This window comes from Gymnoscopelus microlampas (assembly GCF_963454915.1).
Source record: "Gymnoscopelus microlampas genome assembly, chromosome: 21".
In the NCBI taxonomy this organism is placed as follows: Eukaryota; Metazoa; Chordata; class Actinopteri; order Myctophiformes; family Myctophidae; genus Gymnoscopelus; species Gymnoscopelus microlampas.
In genome coordinates this window covers 12730310-12744818 of record NC_139958.1, presented here as the reverse complement: position 1 = coordinate 12744818, position 14509 = coordinate 12730310, and the positions used below count along the sequence as shown (strand labels likewise).

At 43.2% G+C, this 14509-nt stretch overlaps 1 protein-coding gene across 2 annotated transcripts in view; it reads right to left on the bottom strand.

The window, feature by feature from the left end:
- The window catches only part of col5a1 (procollagen, type V, alpha 1), a 146543-nt gene that overhangs the window by 31995 nt on the left and 100039 nt on the right, over positions 1 to 14509 (bottom strand). For both annotated transcript variants that reach the window (XM_084047612.1, XM_084047613.1), the window contains exons 28-40: positions 13533 to 13577; positions 12969 to 13022; positions 8169 to 8276; positions 7462 to 7515; positions 6350 to 6403; positions 4780 to 4824; positions 4364 to 4417; positions 4116 to 4160; positions 3944 to 3997; positions 3436 to 3489; positions 3244 to 3297; positions 1595 to 1702; positions 785 to 874 (exon numbers count right to left, since the gene is read on the bottom strand). In XM_084047612.1, coding sequence (XP_083903738.1) covers positions 785 to 874; positions 1595 to 1702; positions 3244 to 3297; positions 3436 to 3489; positions 3944 to 3997; positions 4116 to 4160; positions 4364 to 4417; positions 4780 to 4824; positions 6350 to 6403; positions 7462 to 7515; positions 8169 to 8276; positions 12969 to 13022; positions 13533 to 13577 — 819 coding nt within the window. The remainder of the gene's footprint in view (positions 1 to 784; positions 875 to 1594; positions 1703 to 3243; positions 3298 to 3435; positions 3490 to 3943; positions 3998 to 4115; positions 4161 to 4363; positions 4418 to 4779; positions 4825 to 6349; positions 6404 to 7461; positions 7516 to 8168; positions 8277 to 12968; positions 13023 to 13532; positions 13578 to 14509) is intronic.

Here is a 14509-nt window from a genome sequence, read left to right as displayed (position 1 = left end):
TTTAGTGTAGAGGAAAAACAGGAGGGGCCTATAGTATAGAGCCCTGGGGTACTCCGGTCAAGTAAGTATAGGGTTTAAGTGGCGAATGGCTGCAGCATACGTCCTGCGGAAACAAAGTTCGGCAATGTCATAACAACAAAATCACGTAAATGGGGAGGAAACAATCAAACACAATGCCTTTTCAGCAATTCTTGCACTTCCAAAATCTTCGCAGGTAGCCGAACATCACTGCAGAGACACCAATGCGGAAATCGTGTGTGATCGGTCAGAAATTTAAAGTGCTTGTCATTTAGTTTTATTTCCCACAGTCAGATCAGGTGCCAAAATCACCGTTCCAGCATCGCATTCGGTGGGTGGGGTCGTTTTCGGCGCCCAAAGCAGAGCTGCATCGAATATAAATCATATGCCCACAGAGAACTTGTTCGGTTTCGGCAAGCCTATAAATTGTTGACTTCTTTTGAAGCAATGCTGCCGGGCTTAAAGGAACAAACTAAACACAAAAAACCTCAATGAAAGAATCAGATTTACAAAGGATTGGGGAGCAATCCGTCTTTCATGTGCCCTGGGTTAATTCTGCATCCCAGAGCTAAGTCAAAATCTATTTCTGTGTGCTTGTGTACGTTTTAACAAGTGGTGCAGACACAAAATAATGAGGATTGCGTGTGCGTTTGAACTGTCAGGACCCACAGCTCAGCTCGAGAGGAAACGAGGCCACTGAGAGAGATCGGGATCTGTGAATAACGATGCCGTTGGAGGGGGAACCGAGCCCCAGAGCGGCACTCACCATCGGGCCGGGCAGACCCCTCTCTCCGGGGAAACCTCTGGGACCAGGAGGACCGTCTTTGCCGGCTGGGCCGATAGGTCCAGGGTCACCCTGCAGAATAAAACACAAGACTGTGAATCCCTTTGTCCTTTTAATGGTGTATCTTACAGGGATGGAGTATACTACTGTACCATTGATGGTGATGATGGTGTATATTGTCACTGTCAGGTGAAACCTTGTATGTCCAAAACGGTTATTTTTGGGGCCATGTAAAATAAAGAACCTGTGTTCCAATGAATCCGATTTAGCTGTTATTTAGTCACAAGCTTGTGTTAACCCATTCAATCCGGGAACGCATCTGTGTCATTTTAAGATGTCTTTGGCTATTCAAAAAAGCAGATATACAAGCTCACAGTGCGATGTATATCTGCTATTTTTGAATAGCCAAAGCAATCTAAAAATGACACACAGATGCGTTCCCGGTCTTAATGGGTTAATGTCTTTCATTGGTTCAATATTCATAAAAACACCGATCTAACGCGTCACAATGTGACATGTTGTGAGCTTGTAGAATTATTAGGTATTTTCACATCTTTTCTGTGACACACACAAACAAAGTTTCAATTATGGAAATACAAGGATTCTGCCTGACACCAACGACATGCTAAGTTAGGAAGTAATAATAATTAGGCAATTAAAATGGATAGGATGTTGAATTGCTGGCATTTGTTAAATAAATTAAAGTGTTTATTTAGCAGCTCTTCTCACATCACTATCCCACGCTTTATTATGTAATCACTGTAACGCTCAAAGTGAAAAGAAGAGACTCGCCTTGGCTCCTTCTTTGCCTGCCGCTCCAGGAAGTCCCTGCTCACCAGGTGGGCCTGGGGGTCCAGGATGGCCTCGATCTCCCATTGGTCCCGTTTCACCTGTTGGTCCCTGTGGTGAGGGGGGGGGGGGATAAAATGTTACACATTTTGACCACCGAATTTCCCTCGAGATCAATAAAGGTCTGTCTGTCTGTCTGTCCCAATGTCTGTCTTATACATCCATCATCCATCCACCTGCCCATCTATCTATCTATCTATCTATCTATCTATCTATCTACCTACCTACCTACCTACCTACCTAACTACCTACAGGTATCTACAGGTGTATATGACGAGATGCTGCATCTCAAGGGGCTTATCCTTTTTCAAAACAAATACATAATCTATCTATCCATCTATCTATCCATCTATCTATCCGTCTATCTACAGGTATCTATCTATCCATCTATCCATCCATCCATCCATCCATCCATCCATATATCCATCTATCTATCCGTCTATCCATCTATCTATCCATCTAGCCACCGACCCATCCATTGATTGAACTCAGAACTCAGTATATAGGATATTCAGTCAAAGAGATGAGATGGGTGATGAATAGAACGAGCCAGAAGGGCTCAAAGGAGATGAGATAAGAGGATAAAACAGCAAAACAAGCAGGCATTCATTGTGTCATATGTTTTACAGGGAGCAGAGGGAGGCAGTGTTTGTTTGTGCGTGTGTTTGTGTGTGTGTGTGTGTGTGTGTGTGTGTGTGTGTGTGCGTGCGTGCGTGCGTGCGTGCTTGCTTGCGTGCGTGCGTGCGTGCGTGCGTGCGTGCGTGCGTGCGTGCGTGCGTGCGTGTGCGTACGAGTGCGCGTGTGCGCGCGTGCGTGCGTGTTGAGTGGGAGGCTTTGCTGCTCATCACGGAGGCCACATACAGTCGCCCATCATCAGTGCTCTCGGCTGGCATTAGCAGAGCCGGCTGGTGGTGGAAATGACTGTTAAATGTGCATCCATAATGGATGAACAGCCCACTGCTAAAATCAAAGTGGCTAAACAACACTTTGGAAGCGAGGGCTCATGGGACCGAAGCCGGATTTATGTTCCTTAGTACGACGGTTGCCATGCGGCGAAAATAGCCAATCTGCAAGCTCACAGCGCGTCGCTTTAGTGAGCTTGCAGATCGCCGTATTTTCGGGGGTAAATCCCTTTCATCAAAAGAACAAACAGTGTCCCATTGAAAGAGGGTTGTTATATCCAAATAACAGCCAAATGATTACTAATGGTGTTATTCCATCACACAAATAAAGATAACAAGTACAAATTAGGTCATAAATGACAGAGTGGTGTTTGCCGAGTGCCAGGTTCTAGTGCTTATTGAGATGAATATGAATAACAGTGTGTTACTGGCCATTTTCCAGCGCTTGATTTATCTTCTTTAACAGCTCGCCGCGGCGATTTACAATCAACGGAAAGACGGGTTGGAAAGCTGCGCCACCAAATCAATGTGATTGTTTGCCGTATTCCTATTTCTCGCATGACACCCAAGGTTAAGATCAATGAAGTAATTCATGACGTCGATAGGGCTTGTAAATCCGCAACGAACGGGGAGAGAATGGGGGGATAGATAGCAGGATAGACAAGGGGATGGCAAAATGGCCGCGCTCACCTGAGGTCCGACCACGCCGGGGGGGCCTGGGGGTCCGGTCTTGCCTTGGAAACCCTGTGGAGGGACAGATTAGAGGAGAGGGAAGATTGGAAGTGGTTCACGTTTGTAGAATACGGGGTCAACAGCGGAATTTGCCACAGTAACATCGCGGTCGATTGTATTGTGTATCTAAATGTTTAGCAGTGAACTCACAGTCTCTCCTCTCTGCCCAGGGTGTCCGGGCAGTCCATCTTTCCCAGCGGGTCCCTGAAAAAGATAAACATCACCGGTAAACAAAATGATTTTCCCCCATTCCAGATAAGATCAGTAATATACATTCACAGACATCCACAAAGAATGGTAACATTATTTTGTTGCTATCAGGTGGAAAAACGAAACCTGTGTTGCAATGGATCAAACGTAGTTAAGTTTTAGTCACAAACTCGTGTTAATACTTTTCATTGGTTCAATATTTATACATATTTTTTTCAAAAATAACAAAAATAGCAGATCTACATGGTCACAACGCGTCACTGTGTAACGCATTGTGAGTTTGTAAATCAGCATTTTTTTTCGCTACTTTTGTGTGTCACTGTTGTATGACGAAGTAGGGCATTCATTTACGAAAAAAAAACATCAACTGGTTTCCATTCCGACAGCAGCGATCTGAATCTGTGATCTATTCATGTTGTGGTCAAATGGTGAATGTGTTTATGCTCACAGGTGGGCCCTTTGGTCCGGGGAATCCTGTTGGTCCTTGAGGTCCTCCCAGACCCTGAAATCGAAACAAACAACACATTGCTGATCAGTAACGGACTTTCTCTACTGGAAACGGAAATGTTGGAAATGTTGTGGTGAGAAAAATGGATGGTACAGCACAGCACAGTACATACCCTCTCACCAGGAGGTCCTGGTGGGCCGTCACTTCCTGAGGTACCCTGAAGACACGCAGATAAACAAGAAAGGGTCAAACAGATCAAAGGCTAACGTCTGAAGAACAGAGCCATATCAGCTAATACAATGATGCTAGCATGACTAAACTAGCATTCGTAATGCTAGATCATGCACAAAAGGAGTAATGGTACTAGAAGAACATAATTTTTTATATTTAATTAATATCAACTATGACATCATGGTGTACCTTTGGTCCGGCTTTTCCTGTTGGTCCACGTGGTCCTCTCTCTCCACGAGGTCCCTTAAGATCAGATCAGATAAGATCAGATAAGATAAGCAGTAGAGACATGAAGGTATGAGAATTATGAAGGTATGACCCTTATGATTCATTTATACTCCATCGTAGCATGGCGTCACGTGCCGAAATTAGCAGATCTATCTACAAGGTCACAAGTGTCATGTTGTGAGCTTGTAGATTGGTCATTTCTGTGAGCGACACCGTCATACGACAAAGTATAAATGATGCTCTAGAGTCGTTCTTAGTCTTTGAAAGCTGTGCCATTGGCTGGTCTTGTCAAAGTGTAAAGGTGATGTCTATCATGAGTACAGATTAGTGTTTATTAATGATAATCTATATCAACACAGATTACACTGATGACATACCGTTGGTCCCCTCTGGCCTCTTGGACCAGACTTTCCAGCTGTTCCCTGTATGAGAAGAGGAGAATACAAGCGTCAAAATGCCATCATACTCAAGTGGCAGGTTGTATACATGGCCTGCTTGGCTGGCTCTGACCGTGGTCAGGCCAGATGCATTAACAACTACGTAGAGAATTCAATAACAACTGCCTCCTTTGGGCTTGAGGAAAATGACATTTTTGTTGCCATTGATTTAGAAGAAGTTTATTTTAAAGGTAGGGTAAATTATATTTTTGGGTCATTTTATTTTTTTTGTTGAAAGGTTAAAGTACTATATTCTGATAGTAATCATTGCTACAGATCGTTTGTTCGGTCACAGGGGTCTCTCCAGCTCTTTAGTAAACAGAATAAAGTACATTTTCAGGTAGGTGACAACATTTAAGTCAATCAGGAAAGATGCATTTTCTCTTTACTAAAGAGCTGGAGAGACATGGGAGACTCCTTTTACTGAAAAAACACTCTACTGAGTACTATCAGAATATAGACCTATTTAACACTTATTTTAACCAAAGTAAATCACGTACCCTGCCTTTAAGTTACATCCAATATAATAAATTATATTAAATAGATGAGAATATGCTTTTCTGCTATTCTGGTCTTTTTTCTGCTATATACTGAATTCTTTACTTGCTTGTGAGAATAGAACGGATGAATGAAACAGCAACATATGATAATATTACATCGATCAAACAAGTGATCAGTCGCATGATGTTAAATCAATTAGTCATAAAGTCAAATGTGGTTTTGAGCATTTAAAAAAAAAAGTACAAATAACTGTTGTGAAAATATGCTAATGCCATCATCGATTCTCTCAGCCCTGGGGGCTCAGGCTCACAAGAAACCATCATGTTTTGTGAAGGTGAAACACTCTCTCTCTGACAAGCCATTTTTCTCACACAGTAATGATCCGTCGATTGAACAAACAAAATTAAACATTGCCCAAGGTGTACCACGACATGATGAATCGTTTGGTTTGGGTGGATTTGATCGCTCTTAAAAATGATCTGTGTGACAGGTAATGGAAACAAGTGTCTTTATTGCTGTCTCGATGTCTTCATTTCACAACATTTGACTTCCTGTGTGGGTAGAACTGGGGCTGGAATAGGAGTGTGTCTGTATTGATCCCAAACTGTGGTGGAAAGTAACTACCTAAGTACATTTTACTCAAGTTCTGTACTTTTTGTTCATTTTTTAGGTACTTTTACTTTACTTGCTTATGTCCATTTAAAAACTAGTAAATCTGCATTTGACAGATTTTAAAAACATATTACAAGGGTTATTCGTAATGATACTTTTGCTTTTGGTAGTATATTTTGATGCCAGCACTTTCATACTTTTACTCAAGTACATTTTCGAATATAAGACTTTTAATTGTAACATGATATCTCTACATTGTGGTATTGCTACTTTTACCCTAAAAGACTTAGTACTTATTCTACCAGTGAATAGCAGTGTGTCTCCACCACCAGTGCTGTGTGTGTATTGATCCCAAACTGTCGGGGAAGGGAGGAATATTAAGTAGATGCACACATACCCGAGTTCCTTTCTCTCCGTTGGCACCAGGGAAACCTTGGAAACCCTGAGATCCCTGTGAGAGTGAAGAGAAAGTAAGAGAGAGGGTGTGAGAGAAATTGAGAGAATGAGAAAGAGAGAGAGAGTCAGCCATTTGCCGTGTGCATTTTGAGATCATGTTTATTATAATGATGGATCAATCGATTGTGTTCCGACTTGAATCAATGGAACAAACGTAGTATACTTTCATTGTCATCAAAGTTTCAAAGATTTCATTTTTTTTCCCCATTCATGTTTTAATATTAATGTTATATTAACATAAAAAATCTCAGCGTTATGTCACTTGCAATATTCTCACTACTCTGCCTTACTTAAATCCTGTCAGCTCTCCCTGACTTATCATATACTGCAGAGCGCCGGTCGGTCGCGGCATCAGAATTCCGGAGCAGCATCAGCTGATTGCTGCTGCTGTGTGAGGATCGCAAGACTGACTGACACCAAAAGAAAGGCATGCTTGAAAGCCCAGAGTCTTTGATCAGAAGGCCTTTAATCATGTCCAGCAACTACCAGAGCTCTGCCGGATCTGAGACGTTGAAGTTGAGGGGTGGCCCAGCAAGAGGTCTGTATAGTGGCCTTGATATCGTCACTGTCGGGTGGAAAACTTGTATGTCCACAATTGTTCCTTTTTTATTATTATATAAACATAATAATAAAGTAGCCGTTTTATACAAGCTCTTGTTAATACTTTTCATTGGCTTAAAGGGATAGTTCACCCCAAAAAAACCTTGAATTCATTGTTCATATTTGTTTGTTTTTGTCGTATTCCTAAGCCAATAATTTGATGACCGGCAGTGGTTCCAGTAGGAGAAGAGTCTCCTTTGTATCTCCTACCGGAACCGCTGTCTACCGGTCCCGCTGGTCATCAAATTATTGGCTTAGGAATGGAGCACAACACACACACACACACACACACACACACACACACACACACACACACACACACACACACACACACACACACACACACACACACACACAGAGGAGGTGACAAGGTTTATACTTTCAGAATGTGTCACTTAGCCATTAGTCATCGCTACAAAACAATGATGTCCGGAACGAGAAATATGAACGTACCTTTGGTCCTTGTCTTCCTGGGTAACCTGGCAGTCCAGGAACACCGAGTTTACCCTGTGAATGAGACAAATGGAGGCCACCTCAGTACCACGACCTTGTCCCGCACATACCCGCCACCCATCTGCCGTTTTTGGGGGCAAAGAATCTATCTTCCCAAGTCCATAAATATCCTCCACTACATCTGTAACCTTGCCAAACTTTAGATGTATTATCAAATGTATTGGTATTTATTATGTACTGTATGTACAATGATTGCGTATTATTATCCCATTGAGACCTGAAGCCGATTCTACATGTCTCCTAAATCTTAACAGTATTCTGAAAAACATATGTTTCTATATCAGTGGTGCTCAATCTTTTTCATGTCAAGGACCCCCAAAATTATATGTATTCGGCTGCGGACCCCCATCAAAATATCTTGTTCCAGGGACGCCCCAGAAGCAAAGATTTGAGTTAAAAATGTTCGCTTTAAAAATATATATATTCAAAGATTTGCACAAATTTTCACGAATTTTCAAAAAATAGCAGATCTACAAGCTCGTAGTGCGGCACTCGGTGCCGCACTACGAGCTTGTAGATCTGCTATTTTTGAATAGCCCAAAGTGTAAAATAATGCTTTCTTAGCTCAAATCTAAAAATGAGACAGTTCCAGGTCTTAATGGGTTATTATGTATCTACAATGACTGCGTATTATTATAAGACCTTACCTTCTCCCCACTGAGGCCAAGAGGTCCAGCGTCTCCAGGGAGTCCTGAGCGACCCTTGGGTCCCTCGGGGCCGTCCTCTCCTCTAGGTCCTGCAGGGCCGAGCTCTCCCTGTTCAGCAGAAAGGCAGGACAAAATGTTAGCGCTCCATGTCAGTGGTTCTCAAATCATCTCATCATCTGTCTGTGACCACAGTCGAGCATGCTACTCTGGTTTTATCTTTCATTGCTTTGGCCAGATGCTTCACTTGGAGGGCCAGTGTCTCCATCAATAGAGCAAAGCAGTGGCAGCCATGTTCTGGTTCCATTGTTCCAGACCCCATTCATTTGTCCCATAGAGATTTCCAAAAATATTTATATCAATTATTTTAAGCCTAGAATCAAGCCATCCAGGATCCTGGTGATTCATGACCATAAAACGTTTGATTCTGTGGAATAGAATAATTGAAAACCACAAAACAAAGGGTATTTATTAAATATAGTATATCATATAATTAAATATTCCATTCTTTTTTTTCACAGAATCAAACACAATTTTGGTCATGATTCACCAGGATCCTGGATGGCTTGATTCGAGGCTTAAATTAATTGATATAAATATTTTTTGGAAATCTCAATGGGAAAAATGAATGGGGTCTGATGGAACCAAAAAATGGCCACCACTGCTATGCTCTATAGCTAGAGACACAGTCTAGATAAATAAAATGGCCTTCTTTATCTAGTTGGACAAGGAAGTGTCCAGAAGTGTACTGTAAGTCAGAGATGATCTGGGCTGTGTGTCCAGCTAAAAAAAACAGCATGTCTTTGGGTGACCGTAGTGGTAATTGGTGGTGTGTCTCCACGTATCTATCTTTTAGTTGGATGGTCTTTCCAGGACACGTTCTGCACTCACATTAGCAGCCTTGTGTACAGTAGGTGCCATTGAGACACTTTTCAAGTTCCCTCTTCATTGTCCATGTTTCAGGACCAAAGAGTCGGATGCTTTCAACACGGGCTCTAAAACATGAATTCTCGGTAGCTTTGGAGACTTTCCTGACTGCCAGATCTTATGTAGCTTGTTACAGGCTGTCCAGGCTTGGCCCTTTATGAGTAAGTAAGTACCTGGAGGAGACCCCAGGTCCTTAAAATCATCCTCTCTCTGCTGATGGATCTGTCCTTTGACAGGATTGGTTGGTACTATAGATACAAGTCCTCGTTGAGAATTATACATTCAGTCATTTCGCCGATTAGCATCAAGCCCACTTTTCCAGCCGCCTCCTCCAATGAAGTGAGAAGAAGTGCAGTCTGGCAGTCTGTAGCCTAATGCATATCATACTAGCCGTCATTGAAATGCAGTCTCTCAAGACGGACATGTTGGCTCCCACAACTTTCAAATAATTCCGACTTCAAAAGTTCTGAAAAGTAGAAAACATTTGGATGCCCCACCTTCCCCCACTTCTGTTTCACCTGTGCAACCACATACTTAAATCCCACTGGAAATCAAATTATCAAAAGCCTACTTACTGTAGCCTGCTGCTTAGCAGAAATGTAAATTAAAAAATAAGTTTGAAAGATATTTTAAAAATAGTTTATTTTGTGAACATCGCATAAACGTTTCATTTATCAACATTTACAGGGTGGAATTACAGACTCTCTGTAGTATTCCAAGATTGTGGCAGGGACCATCTGGCTTCAGAGACTTCTTGAAATTAAAAAAGGGTTGAGAAAACGCTGCTATATGACAACACAGACGCAGCAGCCCCTGACACCAAAAAGCAACCAACCACTCCTTCTGGTTAGCATACAGAACTATCCATTTTGTGTAGCAGCTGCTGCCTTTCAGAACGCAGTGCGTGCGTAGCAGCTGTGAAGCTCTGCTCGAACAATCAAATAAGGCTATTTCCCCTGCTGTCTGCCCCACATAGCAGTTGTTAGGGTCCATTTATTGCCTCCCTCCGTAAGCTGTTGCCGTTCTCCGGCACTCATATAGAGACACTAGCAGGCCACGAGCTAAATGACAGCATACAAACTCACTCCGACAACAAGCCACCGACACTGTGGCCCAGTGGTGCGTGAACGGGATCCAGTTAAAGGCTTGTATATGTGCTTGCACAAGCACACGCACACAAAAACACACACGTACACACACACACATACGCACGGCACACATGCAAATGCTCTCTCTCACGCACACGCACGCACGCACGCACGCACGCACGCACGCACACACACACACACACACACACACACACACACACACACACACACACACACACACACACACACACACACACACACACACACACACACACACACACACACACACACACACACACACACACACACACACACACACACAGAAAACAAGTAAACGGAAATAAAATCAAGCAACCATGACTGTACAGTACTTGACGGACATGCAGGCCGATCAAACAAAACGATAAATTGAACACACACGTATGCACACACACACACACACACACACACACACACACACACACACACACACACACACACACACACACACACACACACACACACACACACACACACACACACACACACACACACACACGTCTCTCTCTCTCTCTCTGTCCCCCATCCATTAGCATGCTTGAAAATGAGCCATTTGGATTCTGGTCCATGCTGAGAGCGTTCTCCCGAGTGCGGAGGAGGCCTCTCCTCAGATCCTCCACTTTCATCAAGATCTGCTTCATCTCCGCAGAAAGACGGAGCGGAGCCCCATGTCTCTCTCTCTCTCTCTGGTCTGAAAGAGCTTTAACCCATTCAAGCCGGGAACGCATCTGAGTCATTTTAGATTTCTTAGGCTATTAAAAAAATAGTAGATCTACAAGCTCATAGCACTGCACCGAGTGCCACACTATGAGCTTGTAGATCTGCTATTTTTGAAAAAATCGTGAAAATTTGTGCAAATCTTTGAATATATATATTTTTAAACTCAAATCTTTGCTTCTGGGGGGTCCCTGGAACCATTTTTTTTAGATGGGGGTCCGAGGCCAAATACATATAAAAAAAACTTTTCTAAATCCTAACAGTACTGTATGTTGTTATATCAGTGGTGATCCAATTTTTTCATGTATTTGGCCTCGGACACCCATCTCAAAATATGTTGTTCCAGGGACCACCAGAAGCACAGATAGGAGTAAAACATTTCACGATTTTTCAAAAAATAGCAGATCTACAAGCTCATAGCGCGGATGAGCTTGTATATCTGCGATTTTTGAATAGTCAAAGAAATCTTAAAATGACACAGATGCGTTCCCGGATTGAATGGGTTAAACTGCCATCGATTGCCTCTTCCTTTCCTCTGCTCATCTGCACAAAGCCTGGCCAGGGATCAGTGGTGGAAAGCACGTTTACTCAAGTACACCGTACTCGAGTAACAATTTTGAGGTACTTTTACTTTACTTCAGCGCTTCCATAATACTTTATCCACCTAAAAACCCCATTATGGTTGAGCGGATTCTCTCAGGGCTCTATGCCAGTGTCTTTTCATTTTTCTGTTATTGTAGGGAAAACTTTCGCTGAAAATAGCAGATCTACAAGCTCACAACAGCGCGTCGCAGCGCATCTGCTGTTTTCTGTGAAAGCTTTCCCCACCATACGGATGCTGGGATTTAAGTGGTTAAACTTCTATCAGGTACTGTAGAGGTTAATGTTTGATGTGAGGGAGACTTATGTTTCTCGCTGTAAACGCTGGTTTTCCTATGACTTGACAGAATAAACCCTGGATGCAGTTTAACCCATAGAGACCTGAAGCCGATTCTACATGTCTCCTGAATCTCAACAGTTTTCCGAAAAACGTATGTTTCTATATCAGTGGTGCTCAATCTTTTTCATGTCAAGGACCCCCAAAATTATATGTATTTGGCCGCGGACCCCCATCAAAATATGTTGTTCCAGGGACCCCCCAGAAGCAAAGATTTGAGTTAAAAATGTTCGCTTTAAATATATATATATTCAAAGATTTGCACACATTTTCAAAAATAGCAGATCTACAAGCTCATAGCGCGGCACCGAGTGCCGCGCTATGAGCTTGTATATCTGCTATTTTTGAATAGCCAAAGTTAAAATAATGCTTTTTAGCTCAAATCTAAAAATAACACAGTTCCAGGTCTTAATGGGTTAAAGTGGGAAGGAATTCGTGGGACGCGCCAAACAATCGTTGCCCTTTTTGTCTCGAGGTCGTTGGCTCCTACAGGGAGAGGTAATTGGAAAGTGGTACCAGCGGGATAAAGAAGAAATTGGAGGGAGTCCTTATTATCAAACACACCTGTGGACCAGGAAAATGGTCCTCACATTGTCTGTTTATCTTTAAATATTCTACTATACTTGTGGGGACATTTGGCACTCACAAGTATAGTAATACACACGCGCACACACACACACACACACACACACACACGTACACACACACGTACACACGCTGGCCAGGCTGCCACCTGGAGCAGCAACCTTATGTTTGCTCATTACCCACAATGCCACAGTGGTCACAGCGGCTTTAGAAGCCACAGCAGAAAGTAGTGGTCGATATACCACGCCATTAGTTTAAGTCAAGGTCACAATCAGAGACACTCGGAGACTTATTTTCTTCAACAAAAGCCTTTTTTTTTTTCGGTGGACACACACACATCCAACCTTCAGACTCCAGCCAGGGTACTGAAAACAACAACTTGAGCAGTTCAGATCTTTTACCAACTTTGTTTTGCTTTATCGACAGACGGGAGGGATTCTTCTCAGTCAGAGGGCCAAAGATGCAGCGGCTATATCGAGCAAAAACAAAATAAAAGGAGGAATTTCTTACCCTGTCACCTTTGATGCCCATATCCCCCTTGAAGCCAGGGAATCCATCCTCGCCCTGGGAGCGGGTAAACAAACAGTAAAGACAGAGGAAGAAAACGACAGGAAAAAAACTTTTTGAGGAAGACAGACAGACAGTCAGGACAGTTTCTGTTGCCATAGAAACTCATCATCATCTCTTAAAGCACTGGTTCTCAAACCCCAAACTACACTGCAAAATTCTCAGTGTTCATTTAACTCTGGCAGTGTACAAATGGAACCAAATGGACCCGTATGGGTCCATTTGGTTCCATTTGAACACTCTGTGCATTATGGATACATCCACAATAAAGTCAAATGCACTTTCTTTGTGAATCTCAAAATATCTGTATCCAAAATCACTCCCACCCTATTCACTAAATAGTGTACTATTATAGTGATAACTCTACTTTGTAGTGGTGTCCGAATGTTAACTGATCATATCGTGGACTCATCTTCTTCCACAATGCATAGTGAAAAGTAGGGTGCACAACCGATGGTCACTATCTCAGACTTTCTGTAAATCCACCGGTGGTCTGCTTTCTCTTACCTTCTCACCCTTTCCTCCCTTCAGACCTCGTACACCATCAGCACCCTGCGAGACAAAGACAGACAGACAGACAGACAGACAGACAGACAAGAAGTCAATGACCGATGACAGCAACATACAAAATAAGCTGGGTGGTAAAGTGTCACCCGTCGCCAACCTGATTCCTCATTAGAGTCTGACACTTTAATTGACGTGGAAACGGTCACACCTACACCTGTTCCCCTCTAGGACAACCATAAAGCTCTGAGTGTGATGAAGGAATGTGAACGCCATGTCTTGTTTGCTCGTACTGTGGCTGATAACCCCACCCCCTGATTACTGAGAAGAACACGTAAACAAAACTGGATGGTCTGTGACTCAGAACAAGTTGTTCAATAAAGTGCTTAAAGCTCTGCAAGGTGAAAGACTAGCCCGACTGGCTATTGCATCAAACGGCCCTTCCTGGCACACTTGCCGTGGACAAGTGTGCCAGGAAGGTGCGTCATGCACTAGCCAGTGTGAACTGGGACACCAAGCTGACACAGTGGTTACACATCACCATGATTGAATCATGGTGATGTAGCGGACGTAGCGCGCGATGCTACGTCCAATAGATCAACGTCACATGTCCGTCACAGTGTTTAATGTGTGTTATGGCAGCTACGCGATATGTGGGTGAGGTTGGCTGGTTCATTGTGTGTGTTGATTTGATTCCAACTGCACAGCAGATACATCTCTGTCACTGGCCCAAAGCTTAAAGCTGCATCTTGCCCTAGTCTGCACACGCACACGCACACACGCACACACACACACACACACACACACACACACACACACACACACACACCACACACACACACACACACACGCTCAAAGGCAGGATGGTTAGCCGGAGTTCAAGCCACCTGGGAGGGGACAGTTTGCCAGACATAAAGCCACCAGGGTAATCTGCTCCCCCAGTGAGTGCTTTAATGACATTGACCTGCCCAACCTCTCTC